The 24298-nt window shown below is 41.9% G+C and overlaps 4 protein-coding genes across 10 annotated transcripts; 2 read left to right on the forward strand and 2 right to left on the reverse strand.

The window, feature by feature from the left end:
• Positions 1–309: 309 nt before the first annotated feature.
• Positions 310–12998, reverse strand: f7l (coagulation factor VII, like). Of its 5 annotated transcripts, none has more exons than XM_062414834.1 (8): positions 12971–12998; positions 4788–5011; positions 4684–4708; positions 4492–4605; positions 4245–4385; positions 2450–2538; positions 2256–2382; positions 310–1181 (listed from the first exon to the last, which is right to left on the reverse strand). In XM_062414834.1, the coding sequence occupies exons 1-8, from the start codon at positions 12981–12983 to the stop codon at positions 634–636; spliced, it is 1281 nt and encodes a 426-aa protein (XP_062270818.1). In that variant the 5' UTR covers positions 12984–12998; the 3' UTR covers positions 310–633. The 5 variants fall into 5 exon arrangements, with proteins under 5 accessions (XP_062270818.1, XP_062270813.1, XP_062270816.1 ...); XM_062414829.1 differs by lacking the exon at positions 12971–12998 and adding an exon at positions 6166–6431 and having other exon boundaries at positions 4788–4951; XM_062414832.1 differs by lacking the exon at positions 12971–12998 and adding an exon at positions 5420–5474.
• On the forward strand, positions 6136–18656 carry setdb2 (SET domain bifurcated histone lysine methyltransferase 2). Of its 2 annotated transcripts, none has more exons than XM_062414825.1 (11): positions 6136–6275; positions 14856–14969; positions 15063–15164; positions 15429–15580; positions 15751–16140; positions 16361–16689; positions 16802–16971; positions 17176–17420; positions 17865–18092; positions 18170–18258; positions 18409–18656. In XM_062414825.1, exons 3-11 carry the CDS (start codon positions 15125–15127, stop codon positions 18590–18592), a joined length of 1827 nt encoding a protein of 608 aa, XP_062270809.1. In that variant the 5' UTR covers positions 6136–6275; positions 14856–14969; positions 15063–15124; the 3' UTR covers positions 18593–18656. The 2 variants fall into 2 exon arrangements, with proteins under 2 accessions (XP_062270809.1, XP_062270808.1); XM_062414824.1 differs by lacking the exon at positions 6136–6275 and adding an exon at positions 13821–14026.
• On the reverse strand, positions 7464–13718 carry LOC133976595 (uncharacterized). Of its 2 annotated transcripts, none has more exons than XR_009924845.1 (9): positions 13599–13718; positions 12667–12919; positions 10899–11091; positions 10544–10666; positions 10078–10310; positions 9653–9790; positions 9387–9574; positions 8527–9314; positions 7464–7493 (listed from the first exon to the last, which is right to left on the reverse strand). XR_009924845.1 is itself a non-coding variant. In XM_062414842.1 (9 exons), the coding sequence occupies exons 3-9, from the start codon at positions 11089–11091 to the stop codon at positions 8495–8497; spliced, it is 1071 nt and encodes a 356-aa protein (XP_062270826.1). In that variant the 5' UTR covers positions 12667–12919; positions 13599–13717; the 3' UTR covers positions 8327–8494. The 2 variants fall into 2 exon arrangements, 1 of the variants encoding a protein (XP_062270826.1); XM_062414842.1 differs by lacking the exon at positions 7464–7493 and having other exon boundaries at positions 8327–8610; positions 9235–9314; positions 13599–13717.
• Positions 18657–19502: 846 nt separating the features above from the next.
• Positions 19503–22488, forward strand: creg1 (cellular repressor of E1A-stimulated genes 1). The gene is made up of 5 exons (XM_062414848.1): positions 19503–19790; positions 21052–21171; positions 21555–21671; positions 22054–22142; positions 22353–22488. The coding sequence occupies exons 1-4, from the start codon at positions 19503–19505 to the stop codon at positions 22138–22140; spliced, it is 612 nt and encodes a 203-aa protein (XP_062270832.1). The 3' UTR covers positions 22141–22142; positions 22353–22488.
• The last annotated feature ends 1810 nt before the right edge of the window (positions 22489–24298 follow it).

A 24298-nucleotide genomic window follows, 5' to 3' on the forward strand; every position in this document is an offset into this window, starting at 1 on the left:
TCCCTTCCTTTCCTTCTTCCTTCCTCCCTTCCTTCCTCCCTCCCTCCCTCCCTCCCTTCCTCCTTTCCTTCCTCCCTCCCTCCTTTCCTTCCTTCTGTCCTCCTTTCCTTCCTCCCTCCTTCCTTCTTCCTCCCTCCTTTCCTCCCTTCCTCCCTCCTTTCCTCCCTTCCTTCCTCCCTTCCTTCCTTCCTTGACTTGAGGACACCAGGAGGGTTAATCAGTTTGTCTGTTGTTTGGCTGCCATTGGAAACCAAAGATGTGGAACGTAACACTCAGCATGAAATAATGAAAAAAAAAAGACAATAAAAATCTACTTTAGTCTTTTATTTTATTTTCAACAACAAGCAAAAAGTGACACATGTATCAGTATGTCGCTCACATAAATCCTTCATGTTGAGTCAAAAGCATTTTTACATGAATCACAGATTAATAGCTTTAGATTTATGTTGATGTTTGTTATTTAGGAGAAATAAAGATGGACTCAAATGGAAAAAGCACCACGTTCGTGTCTTCATGTCACTTTTAAGCTCAAATTGAAACTCTGTCTATGTTTCTAACGCTCTCTTATACTCTGAACTATTCTCTAACTTTCTAACTTTATTGAATTCATGGTTTTCTGACTCTGACCAGGTTTCACCCGGTGGACATGACATTCTGGATCCATTCCAGGAAGTTGCCGACTTTAACGTAGACGCCGTACAGGTTCTCTGCGGCGCATCCCTTCCCCCAGCTCACCACGCCCGTCAGGAACCACGTTTTCTTGTAGCGTGTGACCAGAGGGCCGCCGCTGTCGCCCCCGCAGGCGTCCTGTCCGCCGGTCCTCCGCCCGGCGCAGAGCATGTTCCTGGTGATGTTGAGTTTGGTGTGGAGGCGGCACTCCTGCAGCGGGACTCTGGGCAGCACCAGGCGCTGGAGGATTGTGGCTGGGGGCCCAAACTGTGCCAAGCGGCCCCAACCGGACACGGTCGAGTACCGGATTGTCGACATCGTCCGGCCGAAGGAGCTGTTCCGAGCGGGGAGGCAAATGGGAACCACGTAGAGTCCCAGTTTGATGGGCCGGTGAAGCTTCAGCATCGCCAGGTCGGAGTCGTAGCTGGTGTTGTTGTAGTTCTGGTGCGTCACGATTTTATCCACACGACGCTTCTGCTCGGTCCTCTCCTCTATCTTCTGGTCATGCTCACCTTCACAATGAGAGGCATATGTCATGTTTGATATCAAAGAATTGAAGACAGAGCTCAGCAGGCCTCCAGAGGAACACACTGATTGCCTCAATTTTAGTTTTTGAAGATTATTTTATTATAACCCTCCTGTTGTCCTCGAGTCAAGGAAGGAAGGGAGAAAGAAGGAAGGGAGGGAAGGAGGAAGGAAAAGATGAAGGAAGGAAGGAAGGGAGGAAGAAGGAAGGAAAGGAGGGAGGAAGGAAGGAAGGAAAGGAGGGAGGAAGGAAGGATGGAAGAAAGGAAGAAGGAAGGAAAAGATGAAGGAAGGAAGGAAGGAAGGGAGGAAGAAGGAAGGAAAGGAGGGAGGAAGGGATGAAGAAGGAAGGAAAAGAGGGAGGAAGGAAGGAAGAAAGGGAGGAAGAAGGAAGGAAAAGAGGGAGGGAGGAAAGAAGGAAAGGAGGAAGGGAGGGAGGGAGGAAGGAAAAGATGAAGGGAGGAAGAAGGAAGGAAAGGAGGGAGGAAGGAAGGAAAGGAGGGAGGAAGGAAGGATGGAAGAAAGGAAGAAGGAAGGAAAAGATGAAGGAAGGAAGGAAGGAAGGGAGGAAGAAGGAAGGAAAGGAGGGAGGAAGGGATGAAGAAGGAAGGAAAAGAGGGAGGAAGGAAGGAAGAAAGGGAGGAAGAAGGAAGGAAAACAGGGAGGAAGGAAGGAAAGGAGGAAGATGGAAGGAAAGGAGGGAGGGAGGAAAGAAGGAAAGGAGGAAGGAAGAAGGAAGGAAAGGAGAGAGGGAGGAAGGAAAGAAAGAGAGAAGGAGGGAGAAAGGAAAAGAGGAAGGAAGGAAGGAAGCTAGGGGGGGAAAGAAGGAAGTGAGGAAGGAAAGGGAGGAAGGAAGGAAGGAGGGAGGAAGGAAGGCAGGAAGGGAGGAAAGAAGGAACAGTCAAAACAGACGGGGTCAATTTGACCCGGGAGGACGACACAAAGGTTGATTTGAGATTGAAATACTGCATGCAGACATTAAAAAGGTCGAGGGGGGGGGGGGGGGGGGGGGGGTTTGAGAAAAAGCAGAAGAGGCAGCAGTGAGTATTTCCTCCACCCACCTACGATGACGTGGTAGACGTGGTTGTTGTTGGTGTGCCCCCAAACACAATGAGCCGCAGTCAGAATCCACTGATCGGTGAGGACGATCGCCCCACAGGAGAAGTTGTGGTTTTTAGTCAGCATAGCCTGAACAGAGAGGCAGCGTTAATCATCTCCAAGTGAGGATTATTCATCTGAGTATACCTGAACTCACCTGCCAGGGACACTGTCCCTTGGGGCAGATCTTCCCGTTGACAACCCTAGGGGCAAAGTGCACCTGTTGTCTTCCACAGGGGACGGCATCTAGACCAGAGAGACCATGTCAGATAACGGTTGCTTCTCAGGTGTCAAACAGTGGTTGCAAAGTGGCTGCAAGAGTGTTACTGGGTAGTTAATATAATTTTAAATGTAGGGTAAGTTGTGGTTCCGACCGTGTTTTCTGGTTGCAGTAGCTTCACATGGAAGTTTCTGATAGTTTCTGGTGCGTTTTGAGGTCGGTTGCTAAGTGATAGCTGGTTTTTAGGTGGTGAAAATGGTCTTTAATGTAGTGTGTTGCTAAGTTGGTTTAAAGTGTGTTTCCAGGTGGTAGCCAAGTGGTTTCTATGGTTTTAGATGTTTGGTAAGACGTTATGAAGTAGTCGCTAAGTGCTTACCTAGTTGGTGTAAATGTCGTTTTCGGTGCTGAGTTAGTTAGTAAAATATTCAAGTATCAGTTGCATCTCGAGGCAGGTTTCTAAGAAGCAGCTGGTTCGTTCTTTAAGCGTTGCTAGGTGGTTGCTAAGGTGGTGTTTCTAGGTGGTAGTTATTTCGTTTCTTTTTTATCGTAGCTATATCATTTTTTTTATCGTATATCATCTTTTTTATCCTATGTAATTTATTATTATCGTATTTCATCTTTTTTATCATATGTAATTTATTATTATCGTAAATCATCTTTTTTATCGTATGTAATTTATTGTTATCGTATATCATCTTTTTTATTGTCATCTTTTTTATCTTAGCTATGTCATCACCTTATACCGTATATCACCTTTTTTGATCGCAGCAATGTCTTTTTATTGTCATCTTTTTTTACCGTATGTAATTTTTTTATCGTATATCTTTTTTTATCGTAGCTATGTCATATTTTTTATTTTCATCTTTTATTATCATGTCATCTTTTATCGTATATCATCTTTTTTTATCGTATGTAATTTTTTTTATCGTATGTAATTTTTTTAATCGTATATCTTTTTTTATCGTAGCTATGTCAGCTTTTTTATTTTCATTTTTTTTATCGTATGTAATTTTTTTATCGTATATCTTTTTTATCGTAGCTATGTCATATTTTTTATTTTCATCTTTTATTATCATGTCATCTTTTATCGTATATAATCTTTTTTATCGTATGTAATATTTTTTATCGTATGTCATTTTTTTTATCGTATATCTTTTTTTATCGTAGCTATGTCATATTTTTTATTTTCATCTTTTATTATCGTATGTCATCTTTTATCATATATCATCTTTTTTATCGTATGTCATCTTTTTTATCGTATGTAATTTTTTATCGTATATCTTTTTTTATCGTATCTAATTTTTTTATCGTATATCTTTTTTACCGTAGCTATGTCATATTTTTTATTTTCATCTTTTATTATCGTATGTTACCTTTTTTATCGTATATCATCTTTTTATCGTATGTTATCTTTTTTATTTTCATCTTTTTTTATAGTAGCTATGTCATGTTTTTTATCGTATATCTTTTTTTATCGTAGCTATGTCATATTTTTATTTTCATCTTTTATTATCATGTCATCTTTTATCGTATATCATCTTTTTTATCGTATGTCATCTTTTTTATCGTATATCATCTTTTTTATCGTATGTCATCTTTTTTATCGTATATCATCTTTTTTAATTAGTTGCGTGTGTGTCTTGTTTTTATCTGTTTTTAAAGTTAAAAGTTGCTTCTATAATCTCGTTACATGTAACATATAATGTTACGTCGGCTGTTTGCGGACTCTGACCGTGACGCTTGCAGGTGCTGTTGTCCCGGTCCAAGACGTAACCGCTAGCACAGAAACAGATCGGAGTGCGATCACGTGACTCTTTGCAGAAATGTTCACATTCGCCGTTTCTGTAGCGGCAGCCGTTGGAGTTCAACCTCACTGCGAAGAGACGCAGATACAAAACCCACGACTGTTAATCACCATGACAACAAAGACGCTGATTCCTTCATTATTAAAACATGAATTATGCTGGTTCGGTTCTCGCCTTTGTCACAGTTTTGTCCGTGGAAGCCAGACGGACATTTGCAGATGTAGGTGCTGACGTGGCGAGTACAAGTCGCTCCGTTCTTACAGGGAGACAACAGGCACTGATTCACCGCTGCAGACAGGAACAGGTTTCTATTTTAAACATTTGAACGTTTGCAAGATGATGTTTGATAAGCAGAATGATTCATACCTGTGTAGGTCCTCCAGAAGGCCTCCTGAGAACAGAAGGAAACTCAACTTAAAGACAACAGTAGTGATTATAAACCGTGTAATGACTGTTAGATGCTGACTGACCAGCTGCTGTTGCATAGGAAAGATCTCCCTCGCCTCCTCGTAGGAACATTTCTCCTCCACGCATTCTCGCTCCAGATTTCCCGTCTTCAGCTCCTCAAACATGAAGTTCGCCCGACGAGAACGATGCAGGAACACGCTGGCCTCAGGTCTGCTCACAAAGACACCTGCAGAAGAAGTTACTGTAATACTGCATACTACATCACTATAATACTGCAGTACTTTTACTGTAATACTGCATACTACATCACTCATAATACTGCAGTACTTTTACTGTAATACTGCATACTACATCACTATAATACTGCAGTACTTTACTGTAATACTGCATACTACATCGCTCATAATACTGCAGTACTTTTACTGTAATACTGCATACTACATCACTATAATACTGCAGTACTTTTACTGTAATACTGCATACTACATCACTATAATACTGCAGTACTTTTAGTGTAATACTGCATACTACATCACTATAATACTGCAGTACTTTTACTGTAATACTGCATACTACATCACTATAATACTGCAGTACTTTTACTGTAATACTGCATACTACATCGCTCATAATACTGCAGTACTTTTACTGTAATACTACATACTACACTACTCATTATACTGCAGTACTTTACTGTAATACTGCATACTACATCACTATAATACTGCAGTACTTTTACTGTAATACTGCATACTACATCGCTCATAATACTGCAGTACTTTTACTGTAATACTGCATACTACATCACTCATAATACTGCAGTACTTTACTGTAATACTGCATACTACATCACTCATAATACTGCAGTACTTTTACTGTAATACTGCATACTACATCACTCATAATACTGCAGTACTTTTACTGTAATACTGCATACTACATCACTCATAATACTGCAGTACTTTTACTTGTAACAGAGTATTTTTACATTGTTTAATTTGTACTTTTACTACAGTTAAGTATCAGAGTACTTTTCATTCACACTTTTTGAAGTTTTTCACATTTTTACTTGTTACTTATTATAATTGATCAGCTGTTTTTTAGTGACTGTCAGAGAGCACATGTCCAGATTCTTAGACTTTAAACTCGAGTTGAACTCAGCTGATAAACTCTGAAGCTCTGAACTGAAGACTAACAAACAACAAAGTGGACAACAATCATTTCTGTGTTTCTTTACTTCATTTTTTTGGTTAAAAAATAAGAAAAAGAAATAAAGAAGTGATTTATCACAGTGAACATGCTGAGTGTCAGACTGACGCTGCTCAGAGAACATCACACCCAACATGACGCGCTGCTTTAAGGTTCCAGAGTGGCTGAAATCAGAAGAAGAAGAAGATGGAGTGTAAGATGAAGGAGAAGAAGAAGAGGCTCAGGACTGACCTCCAGGAAGCCCAGTGCATGCTGGGATAGCGGCGATGAGGAGTCGTAGGATGAAGAGCAGCTTCGTTTCTCCGCTGATGAACGCCATGTTTGTTCTGAGCTGATCAAAGGTCACAGAACACACACACTGTCCCCAAAAACACTCTGACACACCCCCACACACACACACATACACACACATACACACACATACAAATACACATACATACACACACACACACATACACACACATACAAATACACATACATACACACACACACACACACACACACACACACAGTAACAGACAGTCTCTCTCTCTCACACTCTCACACACACACACACACACACACACTCTAACACATTTTGTCCTTTTTGTTTTTTTCGGAGGTTATTTTAGTTTAAAGTGGGCGGGGCTCAGCTGGACATTAGTGATGTCACACACTTCCCTGCACCAATCAGGATTCAGCAATATTTGAGATTAGTCCAATTTTTTATATATGAAACTTTATAATTTAAACTTTATAATTTAAACTTTAATTGTTGCTTATTAGTTTTAAACCGTTCTGGAGCTTTCAACCACACTGAGGTTTAAATCAACATTTACTGCCATAAAAACATCTCTGTAGGAAATTAATCTAAAATAAACTTTAAATTAAAAGCAGTAAAATATACAAAGTCTGAATAAAGAAGCTCGTTTCTTTCATTTAAACTCTGAAATGTTCTTTGTTTAAACTGATTGATTGGTTTCTGATCGTCTTTCATGTCCTTCACATCTGAAAAGTCACAGATTACATTTATTAATTTATATATCAGAGCTTTTGAGCTTTTTCCCAAAAAGACATTGTTTAAAATGATGTGAGAAAACTGGAGTCACTTGTTTTTCTTTTAAATCTCAATGTGATCTGAGTTAAAGTGCAAAAACTTTCTATAAATCCTTCAGATTCTTCCTGCAGTTTAAACTGAAGCAGAACATGTTAATGAGTAAATCAGACAGTAACACGGCAAAAATAATTTATATTTCAGTTTTTATTTCATCATGAAAAAAATCAAAAATATTGACAAAACAACTTTAAACAAAAATAAAAGAATGATTTCATTAGATTTGTAAATAGGAAGACAAAGTGGAACATTATGATGTGGAGTGGTTTGGATTGGACTGTGACATCACTGATGACATCACCGTGACATCACAGTGACGTCAGCGCTGCAGCTCTCAGGACGTCGGGCAGCAGCTCCTGAGCATCTCTCAGCTTGTCTTTCCACTCCTGCGAGACGCCGCCGCCGCCGTACGAGCTGCCGGCTCCCAGCAGAGCTCCGAGCGCAGCGCCGCGGTTACAGTTCTCCCCTGAACACATCATCAATAACCTGATTAATGATCAATAACCTGATTAATGATCAATAACCTGATTAATCATCAATATAACCTGATTAATGATCAATAACCTGATTAATGATCAATAACCTGATTAATGATCAATAACCTGAGTAATGATCAATAACCTGATTAATGATCAATAACCTGATTAATGATCAATAACCTGATCTACAGGTCGTCTGTTTTTCTACTTTTGACTCAAAGTGACGCTCCTTATCTTATCTGTTCCTTCTTTCCTCCCTTCCTTCCGTCTGTCCTTCCTCCCTCCCTCCTTCTCTCCTTCTTTCCTTTCTCCTTTCTTCCTTCCTTCTGTCCTTCCTCCCTCCCTCCTTCTTCACGTCCCTCCTTCCTTCCTTCTTTCCTCCCTCCCTCCTTCTGTCTTTCTTTTTACTCGCCATTACCTTCCTTCTTTCCTCTGTCCTTCTTTCCTTCCTTCCTCTTTTCCTTTCTCCCTCCCTCTCTCCTTCCATCTTTCCTCCTTATTTATTCCTCCCTCTCTTTCTTCCTTTCCTTCCTTCCTCTATTCCTTCCTTCCTCCCTCCTTTCCTTCCTCCTTCCTCCCTTCCTTTCTCCTTTCCTTCCTTCCTCCCTTCTCTCCTTCCTTCCTTCCTTCCTTTATTCCTTCCTTCCTCCCTCCTTTCCTTCCTTCTTCCTCCCTTCCATCCTTCCTTCCTCCCTCCCTCCCTCCCTCCCGTCTTCCTTCCTTCCTCCCTTCTTTCCTTCCTTCCTTCCTTCCTTCCTCCCTCCTTTCCTTCCTTCCTTCTTCCTCCCTTCCTTCCTTCCTTCCTCCCTCCTCCCTTCCTCCCTTCCTCCCTTGACTCGAGGACAACAGGAGGGTTAAAGATGAGAAAATATGTTATTACAGTAAATATCTCATCATTAAAAGAGAAGTCATAACTGTGATTAACTTGTAATAATAAAGTAATAATGAATTAATCAGAATAACGAGGTCGTAACTAGACGTCTGGAGTTTATTGTGTTTCAGTAAATCTGATGTACGAACCTCCACAGTTAGTGTTCGTCAGGATTCCTGCTGTCACGTCGTCATGAAACTCGTGAGCCAAGTAGAACAAACTGGAGAGAGCTCCTGTTGGGCCACAAACATCACCACGTAAAAATCATCGTAAACATCATTGTAAACGTCATCGTAAACATCATCGTAAACGTCATCGTAAACATCATCGTAAACGTCATCGTAAACATCATCGTAAACATCAACGTAAACATCAACGTAAACATCACCACGTAAAAATCATTGTAAACATCATCGTAAAAATCATTGTAAACATCAATGTAAAAATCATCGTACAAATCAACGTAAAAAACATAGTAAACATTGTAAACGTCATCGTAAAAAGAAGAAGCCAAAAAAAGCCAGCATGTCCATGTGGGTCCGTAAGGCCTAAATTTGGGCTGTAATATGGGCCCCAAGTGGGTTTGTGTGCAGTTTCCATGGTGACCCCACCTGTGTTTGCCCATATGGGCTTCAAGTGGGTTCTGATTGGGTTTCAGGTGGAGCCCAACTGGGTGAGACTCATGTAGGACCCATATGTTTGCCCACATGGGGTCTAAGTGGGATCAGAATGGACCTTAAATGGGGCCCATGTTACTGAAACCATGTGGGACTTGAAAGATTTGCCCAATCAAGCCCGCTCGTGACCCACATAGCCCCATCTAACCCCTGGAGGACCCATATGGACCCTGATCAGACCTTTAGTGTAGCAGGCGAGGCCGAGGTAGTTCACGGCGCTCTGATGGACTCGGAGTCGCTGCTCTGATGCTTCGGGCAACCTGAAACCGTTCAAACTGTTAAATGTTTTCCAGGTTTATTGATTATTTAATTGATTGATTGATTGTTTTTACCTGGCGGCCTTGCGGCTGTAGCTCTGGCAGGTGTCCCAGGTGCCCAGCTTCCTCAGAGCGTGTTCGGCCTGCTGCCGGACGCCGGCACCGCCCAGCACGGCGTGCAGCGCCCGGCTGTAGATGGAGACGTACTCAGGCACCCGCGGGTGGGGGTGTGTCAGCTTCACCCACTCTACGGCCGCAGACACCTGCAGACACACAGGTCAAAGGTCACACTGAGACTCTGGGGTTTCATTTTATAAATAATAAGGAGGCGTGATGCTCACAGCTCGCTCCTCATTGGCCGACGCCGACAGGAGGACGAAGGGGAGGATCATGGAAAGGCAGCCGATGGCGTCCAGCTGGCTGTCGGAGAACTTAGAACCCAACATGCGCTTGGAACGTCTCTCTGCAAACATGAGAACCTGGAGGAGAACGTTAGAGGGAGAACGTCAGGAGGAGAACGTCAGGAGGAGAACGTCAGCAGGAGAACGTCAGCAGGAGAACGTCAGGAGAACGTCAGGAGGAGAACGTCAGCAGGAGAACGTCAGGAGAACGTCAGGAGAAAGTCAGAGGAGAATGTCAGCAGGAGAACGTCAGGAGAACGTCAGGAGAACGTCAGGAGGAGAACGTCAGGAGAACGTCAGTCAGAATGATAATAAATAAAACCAATAATATAACAATAATAATCTTGTGATGTTTGGACGTTCACCTCCCGGCCCGTCGTGGGTTTCTCTTCCTGCCAGTCGGAGAAGAAGGAGCGGTGGTTGGACTCGGCGTAGGTGTCGCGGTGCGTGCCGGGCGTCGTCAGGAACTGAACGTAGTCCGTCAGCACGGCGGCTCGAGCCTCCGGCTGCGACACGTCGTCGAAGCCGCTGGCCGCCAGCGTCCTCGCTGCTCTGAGAGCACAGAGCACGTTCAGGGTGTTATCACCTGCCTGCAGACCTGAGGACACAATACTGATCAATACCTGATCAATACCTGATCAATACCTGATCAATACTGATTGTGTTACTGTGTGTGTGTGTGTGTGTGTGTTACTGTGTGTGTCTCTGTGTGTGTTACAGTGTGTGTGTGTGTGTGTGTGTGTGTGTTACTGTGTGTGTACATGTGTGTGTTACAGTGTGTGTGTGTGTGTGTGTGTATATGTGTGTGTGTGTGTGTGTGTGTATCAGCACCTTGGTGATAATGGACGGATCCTCTGGGTGATTTCCACAGGTGAAGTTTATCGTGTAGAATCACGTTTCCAACGACTTCGGTTCGTCTCGCCGACGTCGACCAGGCTGTCCGACCGCTGCCCGCTGCAACCAACCACCACCGAAGAAGAGCTCAGAGGACAGGAAGTACTTTACAGAAAGATTCTCACAATATAAATAAAGTTTGAGTTATTTTATAATTTTCTTTATTATTTATATTTTACTGTCTTAGTCAAGTAAGTACGGCAGTAGTGCTACAGTGTGTGTGTGTGTGTGTGTGTGTGTGTGTGTGTGTGTGTGTGTGTGTGTAGTACTACAGTAGGAAGTAGCTACTGACCGGTGTTGGACAGGCTGAGGATGCTTGTAGGGTGAATATTCGGGGGGGGGTTGAAGCCTCTGATCCAGCCTCTGAAGTCTCTCATGATGTCATCAGTGTTGTAATACCAGTGAGCCGGCATGGAGACAGAGTCAGCTGCACACATGGCCCACAGAGCCTCAGTCACTGCACACCGCACCTGAGCCTTCATCATCTGCTGAGGAGGAGGAGGAGGAGGGGGAGGAGGGGAGGAGGAGGAGGAAGAGGAGGAAGAGGAGGAGGAGGAGGAGGAGGAGAAGGAGGAGGGAAAGGAAGAGAGGGAGGAAGAGAAAGAGGAGGAGGAGGAGGGAGAGGAGGAGGAGGAAGAGGGGGAAGAGGAAGGAGAGGAAGAGGAGGAGGAGGGAGGGGAGGAGGAAGAGGAAGGGAGGAGGAGGAGGGAGAGGAGGGGAGAGGAGGAAGAGGAGGGAGAGGAAGAGGAGGAGGGAGAGGAAGAGGGAGAGGAGGAGGAAGACGAGGAAGAGGAGGAGGGAGAGGGGGAAGAGGAGGAGGAGGGAGAGGAGGAGGAAGAGGAAGAGAGGAGGAGGAAGAGGAGGAGGAAGAGGAGGAGGAGGAGGAGGAGGGAGAGGAGGAGGAAGAGGAGGAGGAGGAAGAGAGGAGGAGGAGGAGGAAGAGGAAGGGAGGAGGAGGAGGGAGAGGAGGGGGGGAAGAGGAGGAAGAGGAGGAGGAGGAAGAGGAGGAGGGAGAGGAAGAAGAAGGAGAAGAAGAGACTCATCATCCAGTCCCTTTGGCCCCTTTTAGCAAGTTTTGGGACAATAAAAATTAAAGTCTGCAGCTCTGCTTGTAGTTCCTGCTTCTGTCCACCAGATGGCGCCAGTGGACTAAAAACCCTGCAGTGTATTTTTTATTCATTAAGATAAAATTGTTAATATATAATATATGATATATAATATATAATATATTTGAATTGACAAAAACATTATGGAGAATAATATTTTTATTCCACTTAATTCACATTTTACTGTTTCATAATCTATTTATTTTATGCTCTATTTTATCATTTTAGTTGCTTGTAGTTTATTTTTTATTAATTTCTCTTTTACTTTCTTATTCAAGTAACAATTTATAAATGATTGATTTTGTTCTTGCAGTGCACTCAAAATAAAATATACTACATATATAATACACAATACAAATAAAAAACTACACACAGATGTAGTTTAACTTAATTAAATCTGGTTTCTCATATTTGATCCATTATTTTATTTTTTCCAGGTTAAATGTGTTTCCAGACAAAACTGCAGCTGTTCAGATTTAATAAATAATAATAATATTAAAACCTAATTTATTAATTTATGATCATTATTTGTTTTTATTCTATTTCATTAACATTTCACTGTTTCATAATATATTTATTTTGTGTAGTATTTTATCATTTTGTTGCTTTTATTAATTATATTTTATTTATTCAGGTAAATATTTTATTTATTAATTTAATGTTTTTTTTTAAAGACTTTTCAACCCTGCAGATTAATAAAGAAAACATTAATTACATTATATAGAAAGTATAGTTTATCTTAAAGCAGGTGTATTCCCTTTATTTCCTCTTATTTAAAACATTATTCCAGGTATTTTAGGTATTTTACAGCCAGTCAGATTAAACTAATGTAAACAATGACTCTCCTGTATTTCAGAATAAAACGCCTCCTCTATATAAACATGTTTAATAATAATAAAACATCTCGCTGCATCTCATTAACAGATATATGTAGTTTAACAGGATTAAACTCACCTTCCTCTCAGCTGATCACACGCAGCTTGTGTAACTTCATTATGAAACAAACCTGTAGAACTAAAACATGTTATAAAACCTTGTGTTTACATCACCGCTTCCTCAGTACGGAGCGCCAAGTGGCTCAATCCAAAAAGCGTAGCGTCGTTAGAGAGATATTTAACCTATACGGCAGAAGGGTCAAACATGCGGCCCGCGGACCAGAACCGGCCCGCCGAGGAGTCCAATCCGGCCCACTCTCCTTCCTGCAATACTTTTACTGTAATACTGCATACTACATCATCATAATACTGCAGTACTTTACTGTAATACTGCATACTACATCACTATAATACTGCAGTACTTTTACTGTAATACTGCATACTACATCACTATAATACTGCAGTACTTTACTGTAATACTGCATACTACATCGCTGATAATACTGCAGTACTTTTACTGTAATACTGCATACTACATCACTATAATACTGCAGTACTTTTACTGTAATACTGCATACTACATCGCTCATAATACTGCAGTACTTTACTGTAATACTGCATACTACATCACTATAATACTGCAGTACTTTACTGTAATACTGCATACTACATCACTATAATACTGCAGTACTTTACTGTAATACTGCATACTACATCGCTCATAATACTGCAGTACTTTACTGTAATACTGCATACTACATCACTCATAATACTGCAGTACTTTTACTGTAATACTGCATACTACATCACTCATAATACTGCAGTACTTTTACTGTAATACTGCATACTACATCACTCATAATACTGCAGTACTTTTACTGTAATACTGCATACTACATCACTCATAATACTGCAGTACTTTTACTGTAATACTGCATACTACATCACTCATAATACTGCAGTACTTTTACTGTAATACTGCATACTACATCACTCATAATACTGCAGTACTTTTACTGTAATACTGCATACTACATCACTATAATACTGCAGTACTTTTACTGTAATACTGCATACTACATCACTCATAATACTGCAGTACTTTTACTGTAATACTGCATACTACATCACTATAATACTGCAGTACTTTAACTGTAATACTACATACTACATCACTATAATACTGCAGTACTTTTACTGTAGTATTTTAACTATAAAACATTTCATTAAAGGAATATAAAGTTATAAATATTTTGGAGCCCTAAAGACAAAACAACAGCATTATAGTTTATGTTTTACTACGGTGGCCGGCGTGGCTTTTTAAACGCGAAGCTAAATCACTTCAGTTGGAGGTGCTTCGCTTTTCTCATGAGCTTCGCCGGCCACCGTAGCAGCTCGGACGGAAATGGAGGAGAAGTGTGTCGATGCTGCAGCTGTAGGTGAGATTAAATGTTTCTGTTTATCTGCTTTAATAGAAACTATCAGCTGTTAGCAGAGTGTTAATAAGAAGGTTAAAGAAGTTAAATCAGCTGTTTAATGTGTAGCTAGCAGTTAGCATCTGTTAGCATTTAAACCTGCAGCTCTTTGTTTACATTACAGTCTACATGCAGAGTTTATGGTTTTATTAGTGATTTTAAAGCTCTGCAGAGTTTATTAAAGGGTTTAAAACTGCTCGGATTCATTTAGCTTTAGTAGTTTGAATTAAATCGTTATAAATGTTTGTTTTTTACCCCTAAAATCAATGTTCTCTCCTCTGAAAACGAGCTTCTGGAGCATCTATGTTGATTTAAATCAGGTCTGATGTTGTTTTAATGGAGAAAAATCAGTAAAATAGTCCAAATATTCTTTGTTTTATGTGAAAAATGAAGATTGTGAATATGATTTAAACACATTTTACTGTTTTCTCATGTAGAATAAAGGTTTAATTTATCTAAAAATGAGTTTAAAACAGTTTCTATGTTGATCTAAATCTAGTCTGATTACTTTAAGTTCATTTGTTTTTCATGTAGAGCAGATCTGATGAGGTTTAAATGGAGATAAATTAGTAAAATAGTTCACATTTGTCTGTTTTCAGCTGTAAAATGTTGGTTTAAAATGTCTAAAAATGAGTTTAAAACAGTTTGTGGAGCCTCTAAAGCAGCTTTGACACATATTAATAGAGTATTTTATTAACATAGAGCTGTTATTCTGACTTTAAAGGAAATAAAAGTGGATTAAATGAATAAAATGAGACATTAACAGTTTGCTCTGATGTCTTTTATTTTGTAGAGCAGGCTCGGAGCTTCTGGTTGAAGGAAGACGTTGATCAGGTGTTCAGCTCCGTGCTCAGCCACCTGGATCACCTGAGGAAAGCCCTGAAGAACAACACAGCCACCGATAAAGGTCTCTAACACCTTCCTCTTCTTCTTCTGCTGCTCTTATAAACTGTGTGTGCGCTTCCTGTGGTCAGCTTCCTGTCCCCTGTCGTCCAATCAGAGTTGGTGGCGAGCTGGAAGCTGCTGAAATGTCTCAACTGGAGCAGCGGAGCGCCGGCCGCCATGCAGGACGCGTCTGTGGTGCAGGTGGTGATCGGCTCAGGTAGGCTGGGTGTGTCCCTGAACGCCTCACACATACATATACACACATATAGGTAGGCTGGGTGTGTCCCTGAACGCCTCACACACACACACACACACACACACAGGTAGGCTGGGTGTGTCCCTGAACGCGTCACACCCACATATAAACACACATACACATATATAATAAATACAGTCTGATGATGGTGTGTATATGTATATGTATATGTATGTGTGTGTGTGTGTGTGTGTGTGTGTGTGTGTGTGTGTGTGTGTGTTACAGTGGCGTTTTCCCGCCGTAGCCCCCCTCCCTCCTCCCCCCGGCCCTCCACCAATGGGCTGTCTGGACCTGCAGCGCCACCTGCAGGCAGAGAGGAGTTGCTGCCTCCACTGTCCACTGTACAGCTACAGTACCATCATCACTGCTGCTGCAGGGTAACACACACACACACACACACACACACATACACACACACACACACACACACACACCTACACACACATACACACATAAACACAACCACATACACACACACCTACACACACGCTTTTTAAAATATTCTCTGTATGTGTGTATATGTGTGTGTGTATTTTTCCCCCTCCAGACCTGCCTGCCCAGTTTACCCAGCATGCCTCAGTCCACGCCTCCGTTCTGGGGTCAGAACCCGCTCAGGGTGCCGCTGCTCTGCGGCTTTAAGAGGCTGACCGCCGCACCGATCATGTCACCGCGGCGGGAGGAGGAGGAGGAAGAGGAAGAGGAGGAGGAGGAAGAAGAAGAAGAGGAGGAGGAGGAGGAGGAGGAAGAAGAAGAAGAAGAAGAGGAAGAAGAAGAAGAAAAAGAAGAAGAAGAAGAGGAAGAGGAGGAGGAGGAAGAGGAGGAAGAAGAAGAGGAGAAGGAAGACGTCATCTACAAAGCGCCGTGTGGACAGAGCCTCCGTAACCATGACGATGTGATGCGCTTCCTGTTGGCCACAGAGAGCTACAGCGTCCTGCAGGTCAGCTGATGTTACCATGATGCCTTCAGGGAGGGTCGGAAATTATGGCTTTATTTCAGGAGATCTGCAAATATCTACTTTTTCTTTATTTTGTCTTTTCACGAGTTTCTTCATAAAGTCTCAGTTCTCCTGATTCTGGGACTTTATTATATATGATCTAATCATCTGAATTGATGATGCCTTCAGGGTCTGTCTGTAAATAGAGCTTTCCTTCCTTCAGGTGGACTTCTTCAGCTTTAACCCGTCCGTCCGGTTCGACGTCCCCGTGGCGACGGGCCCTCGGCAACCGGAGCTGGACCTGAGTCGAGGTTTGGAGCCGACGCCGGTGGAGCTGTGTGCCGGCGACGGCGGCGGTCGGCCTCCTGACTTCCGCTACAGGAAGGACCGCTGGCCGCACGGCTGCTTCCTGAGCCGCAGCCCCACGCTGTTCAACACCTGCTGCGACTGCACGGACGGCTGCAGCGACGCCGAGCGCTGCGCCTGCATGGCCCGGACCAGAGAGGGGCGCCACTACACCCACCACAGACTGATGGAGCCCGTCGCCTCGGGGTGAGAACCAACACCCACATCTGTGAAGGTTCCTAAACTGTAACAAAGTGCTACAGACACTAGTATACTATAATGTGTGTGTGTGTGTGTGTGTGTGTGTGTGTGTGTTCAGGGTGTATGAGTGCGGTCCGTGGTGCGGCTGTGATCGAGCTCGCTGTCAGAACCGGCTGGTCCAGAGAGGCATCAGAGTCCGTCTGCAGGTCTTCAAGACCGAGGGCCGCGGCTGGGGCGTGCGTTGCCGTGACGACCTGGATCACGGGACGTTCGTGTGTATTTACGCAGGTGAGACAGAAAACTGTAAATACTCAGAGTGTAGTACTACTAGTATATAAGTAGTACTGGTAATATTAATGCAGTACTGGTGGCAGTACTACTAGTATTAAAGTAGTACTACTAGTATTAAAGTACTACTGTGTGTACTCAGAGTGTAGTACTACTAGTATTAAAGTAGTACTACTAGTATTAAAGTTCTACTGGGTTTTACAGGTGTGATCCTGCAGCGTGTTCAGACTCCTGATGACTTGGCTCCTCCTAAGCTGATGAGATCAGATCTTCCATCAGACGATGATGTTGAGGTCGTGACTGAGTGGCTCGCTCCACCCGTGTTAGAGGGGCGGAGCGACCTGCTGGGAACCCCCCCGCCTCCCAAATCCCCCCCCACCTCCCAGCCGCTGCACGTCCCGGTGATCCAGAGACCTGCTGATGCTTCATCCTCACAGGACAGAGAGAAGGTGAGACAGAGAGAGGAGGTGAGACAGAGAGGAGGTGAGACAGAGAGAGAAGGTGAGACAGAGAGAGAGGAGGTGAGACAGAGAGGAGGTGAGACAGAGAGGAGGTGAGACAGAGAGGAGGTGAGACAGAGAGAAGGTGAGACAGAGAGAGAGGAGGTGAGACAGAGAGGAGGTGAGACAGAGAGGAGGTGAGACAGAGAGAAGGTGAGACAGAGAGGAGGTGAGACAGAGAGAAGGTGAGACAGAGAGGAGGTGAGACAGAGAGGAGGTGAGACAGAGAGAAGGTGAGACAGAGAGGAGGTGAGACAGAGAGAAGGTGAGACAGAGAGAGAGGAGGTGAGACAGAGAGGAGGTGAGACAGAGAGGAGGTGAGACAGAGAGGAGGTGAGACAGAGAGGAGGTGAGACAGAGGAGAACAAACACTGATGATGTCATTGTCTCCAGGCTCAGACGGTGCTGCTCGCTGCTCAGGAGGCGGCGTCTCCATCAGGTGACCAGCCTCACGCTCAGGAGGAGGTTTCCATGACAACGGGCAGCGCTGGCGCGGCGGCGGCCCGCATCGTGAACGGAGCCAAGCTGGAGAGTGTGAGGAGCATAAAGAGGAAGATAAAGGTGGAGGATGTTTACCTGCTGGACGCCAGCAGGGAGGGAAACGTCAGCCGCTTCTTCAACGTAAGTTAAAACATAACGAGGTTAACGAGCTCGCTGATGTTAACCTGACCTCTGACCTCTGACCTCTGACCCTGCAGCACAGCTGTGATCCAAACCTGTTCGTTCAGAATGTTTTCACCGACTCCCACGACCCCGGATTCCCTCTGATCACCTTCTTCACCAACAGGTAAGACTGTTAGTACTGATAGTACTATAAATACTACTATTAGTACTACTAGTGAAGCAGCAGCTGCTGTTAGTGGATGTTTAACGTGTGTGTGTGTGTGTGTGTGTGTGTGTGTGTGTGTGTGTGTGTGTGTGTGTGTGTGTGTTACAGGGTGGTGAAGGCTGGCACTGAGCTCACCTGGGATTACTCCTCACACACTCAAAGTGTGTCTCAGCACAGACAGGAAGTGACGTGTGTGTGCGGCGGTGACGAGTGTCGGGGACGGTTCAGCGTGGATCAGAAGGTCTGTGATGTGTGTGAGGTCGAAGGTCAAGCTGTGATCAAAGCCACGTGATTCACACTCAGGCTGAAAACAATGTATAGTTTTTTACTTTGTAATAAAATGGTTTTAAAACTCACCTGCTGCTCAATGTGTCATTAATGTCTCTCTACTAGAGACACACACACACACACACAGTAACACACACACACACACACACACACACACACACACACACACACACAGTAACACTCACACACAGTAACACACACACACACACAGTAACACTCACACACAGTAACACACACACACACACACAGTAACATTTACACACACACACACACACACACACAGTAACATTTACACACACACACACACACACACAGATAAAAAATTCCAATATTAGGGAGCAAACAAATTCCCATATCAATATATTGGCAGATAAATGTTATTAAATATAAACATTAACAATATATAGAAACATATATTTTATAAATACAGAATATAAAATAATATTTAAATGTTTTAGCAGTGATCCTTTAAATGTGATGATCAGACACTTGTAATAAATGAAGGTTGTGATATTTTACAGTTTAACACCAGAGCACTGAAACAATAAACTACACTGTGATGTTAACAATTATAATTAGCTATGAATTAAAAACATGCATATATTAAATTAGAATTAAGAAACATATATAAAGTATAGATAAAATGATGTTTATATAACTTTAAACATAAATAGATATCACAACATATCTGCTAATACTGATATATCTGTGATGGGTAAATACTGATCAACTGTAAAAATTAATCAATGTAGAAAAAAGCCTTTTCCTGTTGTAATCTTCACTAATTTCATTTCAGTAAATAAAGTACTTCCGTTATGCTTTTATTGCGAAACTCCCAGACCGGATGTTTTGTTTTGTTTATAAGCGTGCTCCGGCTCCTCTCACCGACTCACCTCTACACTCCGAAGCCGACCATGAGCGCTGTTTTGCGGGCTGCGTGCGTTCTCCTCCTCGGCCTCCTCTGGGCCTCGTGCTCCTCTCACCGGGTTCACATCCCGCCTCACGAGGAGGTGGCCCGGATGGCTCGGTTCATCACGCACCAGTGTGACTGGGCCTCCATGGCGACCATCTCCACTCACCAGCCGATAGTCGGGAAACCTTTCTCCAACCTGTTCTCCGTCAGTGACGGACCGCTGGGCCGCAGCACCGGGGTTCCGTTCTTCTACCTGACCCGCATGGAGGTCTCTGTGCAGGACCTGCAGGTACTGTAGTAGTACACAGAGTACTGTAGTATTATAGTAGTACTAGTACACAGAGTACTGTAGTATTATAGTAGTACTAGTACACAGAGTACTGTAGTAGTACTAGTACACAGAGTACTGTAGTATTATAGTAGTACTAGTACACAGAGTACTGTAGTATTATAGTAGTACTAGTACACAGAGTACTGTAGTATTATAGTAGTACTAGTACACAGAGTATTATAGTATTATAGTAGTACTAGTACACAGAGTACTGTAGTATTATATTAGTACAAGTACACAGACTGCAGTACAAGTAGTATTATAAAGTAGTAAAAGTACTAGAAAGGAAGTTTTACTGATTTACTGAAAGCTTGTTGTTCTATAATATTCATATAAAGACTTTAAATGATATAATCTCTCTTCATATTTAACTTATGTAACATCTTAGTTTATTTATATAACATTGTGATGCTCTGACATGATCTTCCTATAAAACTAAAACATTTATTTATGATATTTTTACACAGTTTCATATTTGAATCTCTTAATTAGACATTTAGTGTCTGAGCGTTTCTGCACAGTCATGAAAGCAGAGACTCAACATGATGCAGCAGTTTATCTGCAGCAGGGCGAGGCGGGGGTCATGTGATCATGTGATCATGTGATCATGTGACAGAGTGATGAACCTGCAGAAACATGCTTTAATGTTTACAGCCTGGAAATGACTGCAGAGATAAGAAGAAGTCCTCAGTCAGTTATAAAGTGGTGTAAAGGTTTAAAGGTTTAAAGTTCAGAGTAACAAACAGCAACATTAAAAACTATAAAAGTTTTTTTCTTAGTTTACATTTGTGGTTAAAACATATGATTTAATGTGTTTCCATGGCGATGAAAACTGCAGCTGAACATCTGGAACAGTAAAAACAGAAGCGATGAAATTAGTTTAGAGGGAAGTTGAAGTGAAAGTGTGTTAAATGTCAAACAGTGTGAAGATAAAGGAAGAGCAGGTGATGTGTCAGCAGGTGTGTAACAGGTGTGTGTGTAACAGGTGTGTGTGTAACAGCTGTGTGTGTGTAACAGATGTTTGTGTAACAGGTGTGTGTGTGTAACAGGTGTGTGTGTGTGTAACAGGTGTGTGTGTAACAGGTGTGTGTAACAGCTGTGTGTGTAACAGGTGTGTGTGTAACAGGTGTGTGTGTGTAACAGCTGTGTGTGTAACAGCTGTGTGTGTAACAGGTGTGTGTGTAACAGGTGTGTGTGTAACAGGTGTGTGTCTCCTCAGGTGAACCCAGCAGCGTCTCTCTCCATGTCTCTGGCTCAGACTCACTACTGTAAACAGGAAGGATTCGATCCTCAGAGTCCTTTATGTGCTCACATCATCCTGTCTGGATCCGTGCTGGAGGTACACACACATATACACACACACACACACACACACACACATATATACACATATATACACACACACACACACATACACATATACACACACATATACACACACATATACACACACACACATACACATATACACACACACACATATACACACACACACATATATACACACACACACACATATACACACACACACACACACACACACATATATACACACACACACACACACACACACACACACATATATACACACACATATACACGTATATACACACACACACACACACACACACACAAACACATACACACACACACACACACACACACACACACTCTCACCTGTGTGTCCAGGTGCTAACGTCACATGACCCTCTCTCCTCTCAGCTGGCCAATGGGACGGAAGCAGACTTTGCAAAGAAATCTCTGTTCAGTCGACATCCAGAAATGATCGACTGGCCGTCTGATCATGACTGGTTCTTTGCCAAGTTCAACATCACACAGGTACTAATAGTACTATAGTACTACTACTAATACTACTACAGTAATACTATAGTACTACTATAGTACTACTACTAATACTACTACAGTAATACTACTAATACTACTATTAGTACTACTATAACTGTTACTACTACCTCATGCTACTACTATTTCCACTTCTACTACTACTAGTACACAGGAAGTACTACTACTAGTACACAGGTAGTACTACTACTAGTACACAGGTAGTACTACTACTAGTACACAGGTAGTACTACTACTAGTACACAGGAAGTACTACGTCTCCTGACAGCAGTACTCTGTGCAGTACTCAGGTCTGAGTAGTTTCTGCTGTCGGCCAATCAGACGGCAGGAATCGCTGTTAACGCTCCTCATGTTTCAGGTGTTGGTGTTGGATTATTTCGGCGGAGTGAAGTCGGTGACTCCAGAGCAGTACTTCAACGCCTCTCCAGACAGGAAGCACCACTGATGGTGAGGGCTGCTGGGAGTTGTAGTTCTTCTTCTTCTGTTTGTAGTTCTTCTTCTTTAGAACTGTTTATTCAGTCAGGTTAAATAAAGACAAGTTTACTATAAAGTTTAAAAAGAGAAATGACAGAGAGAGAGTTTGTTATTACAGCAGCAGATTCTCTTCTTCTTCTTCTTCTTCTTTATTAACGAGGTTCTGTTGATGTTTCTGTTCAGGACGATGACGACGAGCTCGGGAATCGAACCGGCGAGCTGGAGGAAAACCTGACGACGTCCTGGACTTTAAACCAGCAGAGAGACGCTGCTCACCAGTAACACAAATCTAATAATATGAATAATTATGACAGAAAACTGACAGTCAGACTGCTGGATGCATTTTAAAACTCTTTAAAAAGACTAATTTGGAAAGTTTGGGACATTTAAATTAATGTAAGATGTTCAGGATGAAGACAAATATTTACAACCATGAACAATAATAATCCTGAAGTCACAGAACTGAACATAAAAGAAAGAAAATTGACTATTAAATGAAGAATATTTTAGATTCTTTATTGATTTTGGTTTAAAATCAGAGCAGCAGTGAATCTCAGGTGTTTGTGAGTTATTAAATATAAATGTGTGATTATAGATTAAACGTGTGCCAAGATTTAAAAACCTATTTTAAAGCCTTTGTGTGGAATAGAAGTAAAATAAGTGTAGTGTTATAATAAATAAGATGCAGGGCTGCAGTGCTGCAGTTTGACCACCAGAGGGAGCCACCGTGCTTTTATGCAAACCAATAAAAAACACAGGAGAGGTTAAATTAAACTGAATTAGAGCCAAAAACATGATTAAAAATGTTAGATTTTTTTCGTTTGATGCAGAAAAACAACTAAAGAATCATTTCTGTGTTTAATTTGATTTTAAAAAGTGAACAAACAGGCGTTAAATTCAATAAAAGTCAATAAAAACAAGTCAAAATTAAAAGGTTAAATTCAGTTTCGAAGCATTAAAGTCACTCAGACTGAAGAGAAGTATTTTTACTGGTGACAGACTCAGAGATGAACCTCTGCAGTATTTATACGAGCTGATACTGAAGCAGGAAACACTTTGATCTATTTTTTTGTCCCTGGTTTTGGTTTTGCGGCTCCGAACATCTCAACGAAAACCTGCAGAGATTTAAAGTGTTTGATTTGGAAGAATTTGCACTAAAATAAACCCACAAACTTTATGCACTGCACTTTTCTTTTTTTAATCGTCGTCACAGATGAACAAACCAGGCGGGAAATTGTTCAGTGTTTCCATGACGACATGTTAATCTACAGATGCTAAAACATAATCCAGTGATGGAATAATGTTTCCTGTTAAATGAGTTTCTTACTACAAGAAAGACCCCAAAAGTTTGAATGTGTGTGAATTAGTATTACTATAGTAGTGTTGTGTTGTTAAAACTACATTTCCCATGATTCTTAGCAATCAGCATGCTTTTAAACCTCATGGGAGACGTAGTTTATTAAACGCTATATAACTTCTAAACTGCCTTAAACATCATTTTATACTCCATAAATATTTTGATGTGTTTCTTCAGGCTGAAGTGAAACATTTCCGTTGATTATAAGAAAGTAATATATAATAAATATTTGATTATGATATAAAGACTTTAATGATATGGATATTTTTATAAAGAGATGTATGATTTATATGAATAAAGTTTGCATTAAAAAACCCAAAGATGGTTTCACTGTTATATTTAACCTGAGTACCTCAAACTGTACTACAGTAAAGTACAAGTACCTCAAACTGTACTACAGTATAGTACAAGTACCTCAAACTGTACTACAGTATAGTACAAGTACCTCAAACTGTACTACAGTAAAGTACAAGTACCTCAAACTGTACTACAGTAAAGTACAAGTACCTCAAACTGTACTACAGTAAAGTACAAGTACCTCAAACTGTACTACAGTAAAGTACAAGTACCTCAAACTGTACTGCAGTAAAATACAAGTACTTCAAACTGTACTACAGTAAAGTACAAGTACCTCAAACTGTACTACAGTAATGTACAAGTACTTCAAACTGTACTACAGTAAAGTACAAGTACCTCAAACTGTACTACAGTAAAGTACAAGTACCTCAAACTGTACTACAGTATAGTACAAGTACCTCAAACTGTACTACAG

Source organism: Scomber scombrus, chromosome 24 (assembly GCF_963691925.1).
Source record: "Scomber scombrus chromosome 24, fScoSco1.1, whole genome shotgun sequence".
NCBI lineage: Eukaryota > Metazoa > Chordata > Actinopteri > Scombriformes > Scombridae > Scomber > Scomber scombrus.

Excerpts from the sequence above, each read along its gene's own strand:
- f7l (XM_062414829.1), bottom strand. The coding sequence starts at position 6,388 with ATGTGTGTGTGTGTGTATGTATGTGTATTTGTATGTGTGTGTATGTGT. Across the intron at positions 4,386-4,491 it reads CGGACAAAACTGTGACAAAG|TGAGGTTGAACTCCAACGGC; the intron begins GCGAGAACCGAA and ends GTCTCTTCGCAG. Across the intron at positions 2,539-4,244 it reads CAGCACCTGCAAGCGTCACG|ATGCCGTCCCCTGTGGAAGA; the intron begins GTCAGAGTCCGC and ends TCTCTGGTCTAG.
- LOC133976595 (XM_062414842.1), bottom strand. The coding sequence starts at position 11,091 with ATGATGAAGGCTCAGGTGCGGTGTGCAGTGACTGAGGCTCTGTGGGCC. Across the intron at positions 10,311-10,543 it reads ATCCGTCCATTATCACCAAG|GTCTGCAGGCAGGTGATAAC; the intron begins GTGCTGATACAC and ends TTGTGTCCTCAG. Across the intron at positions 9,791-10,077 it reads AACCCACGACGGGCCGGGAG|GTTCTCATGTTTGCAGAGAG; the intron begins GTGAACGTCCAA and ends GTTCTCCTCCAG.
- setdb2 (XM_062414824.1), top strand. The coding sequence starts at position 13,993 with ATGGAGGAGAAGTGTGTCGATGCTGCAGCTGTAG. Across the intron at positions 15,581-15,750 it reads ATCATCACTGCTGCTGCAGG|ACCTGCCTGCCCAGTTTACC; the intron begins GTAACACACACA and ends TTCCCCCTCCAG. Across the intron at positions 16,690-16,801 it reads ATGGAGCCCGTCGCCTCGGG|GGTGTATGAGTGCGGTCCGT; the intron begins GTGAGAACCAAC and ends GTGTGTGTTCAG.
- creg1 (XM_062414848.1), top strand. The coding sequence starts at position 19,503 with ATGAGCGCTGTTTTGCGGGCTGCGTGCGTTCTCCTCCTCGGCCTCCTC. Across the intron at positions 19,791-21,051 it reads TCTCTGTGCAGGACCTGCAG|GTGAACCCAGCAGCGTCTCT; the intron begins GTACTGTAGTAG and ends GTGTCTCCTCAG. Across the intron at positions 21,172-21,554 it reads TGTCTGGATCCGTGCTGGAG|CTGGCCAATGGGACGGAAGC; the intron begins GTACACACACAT and ends CTCTCCTCTCAG.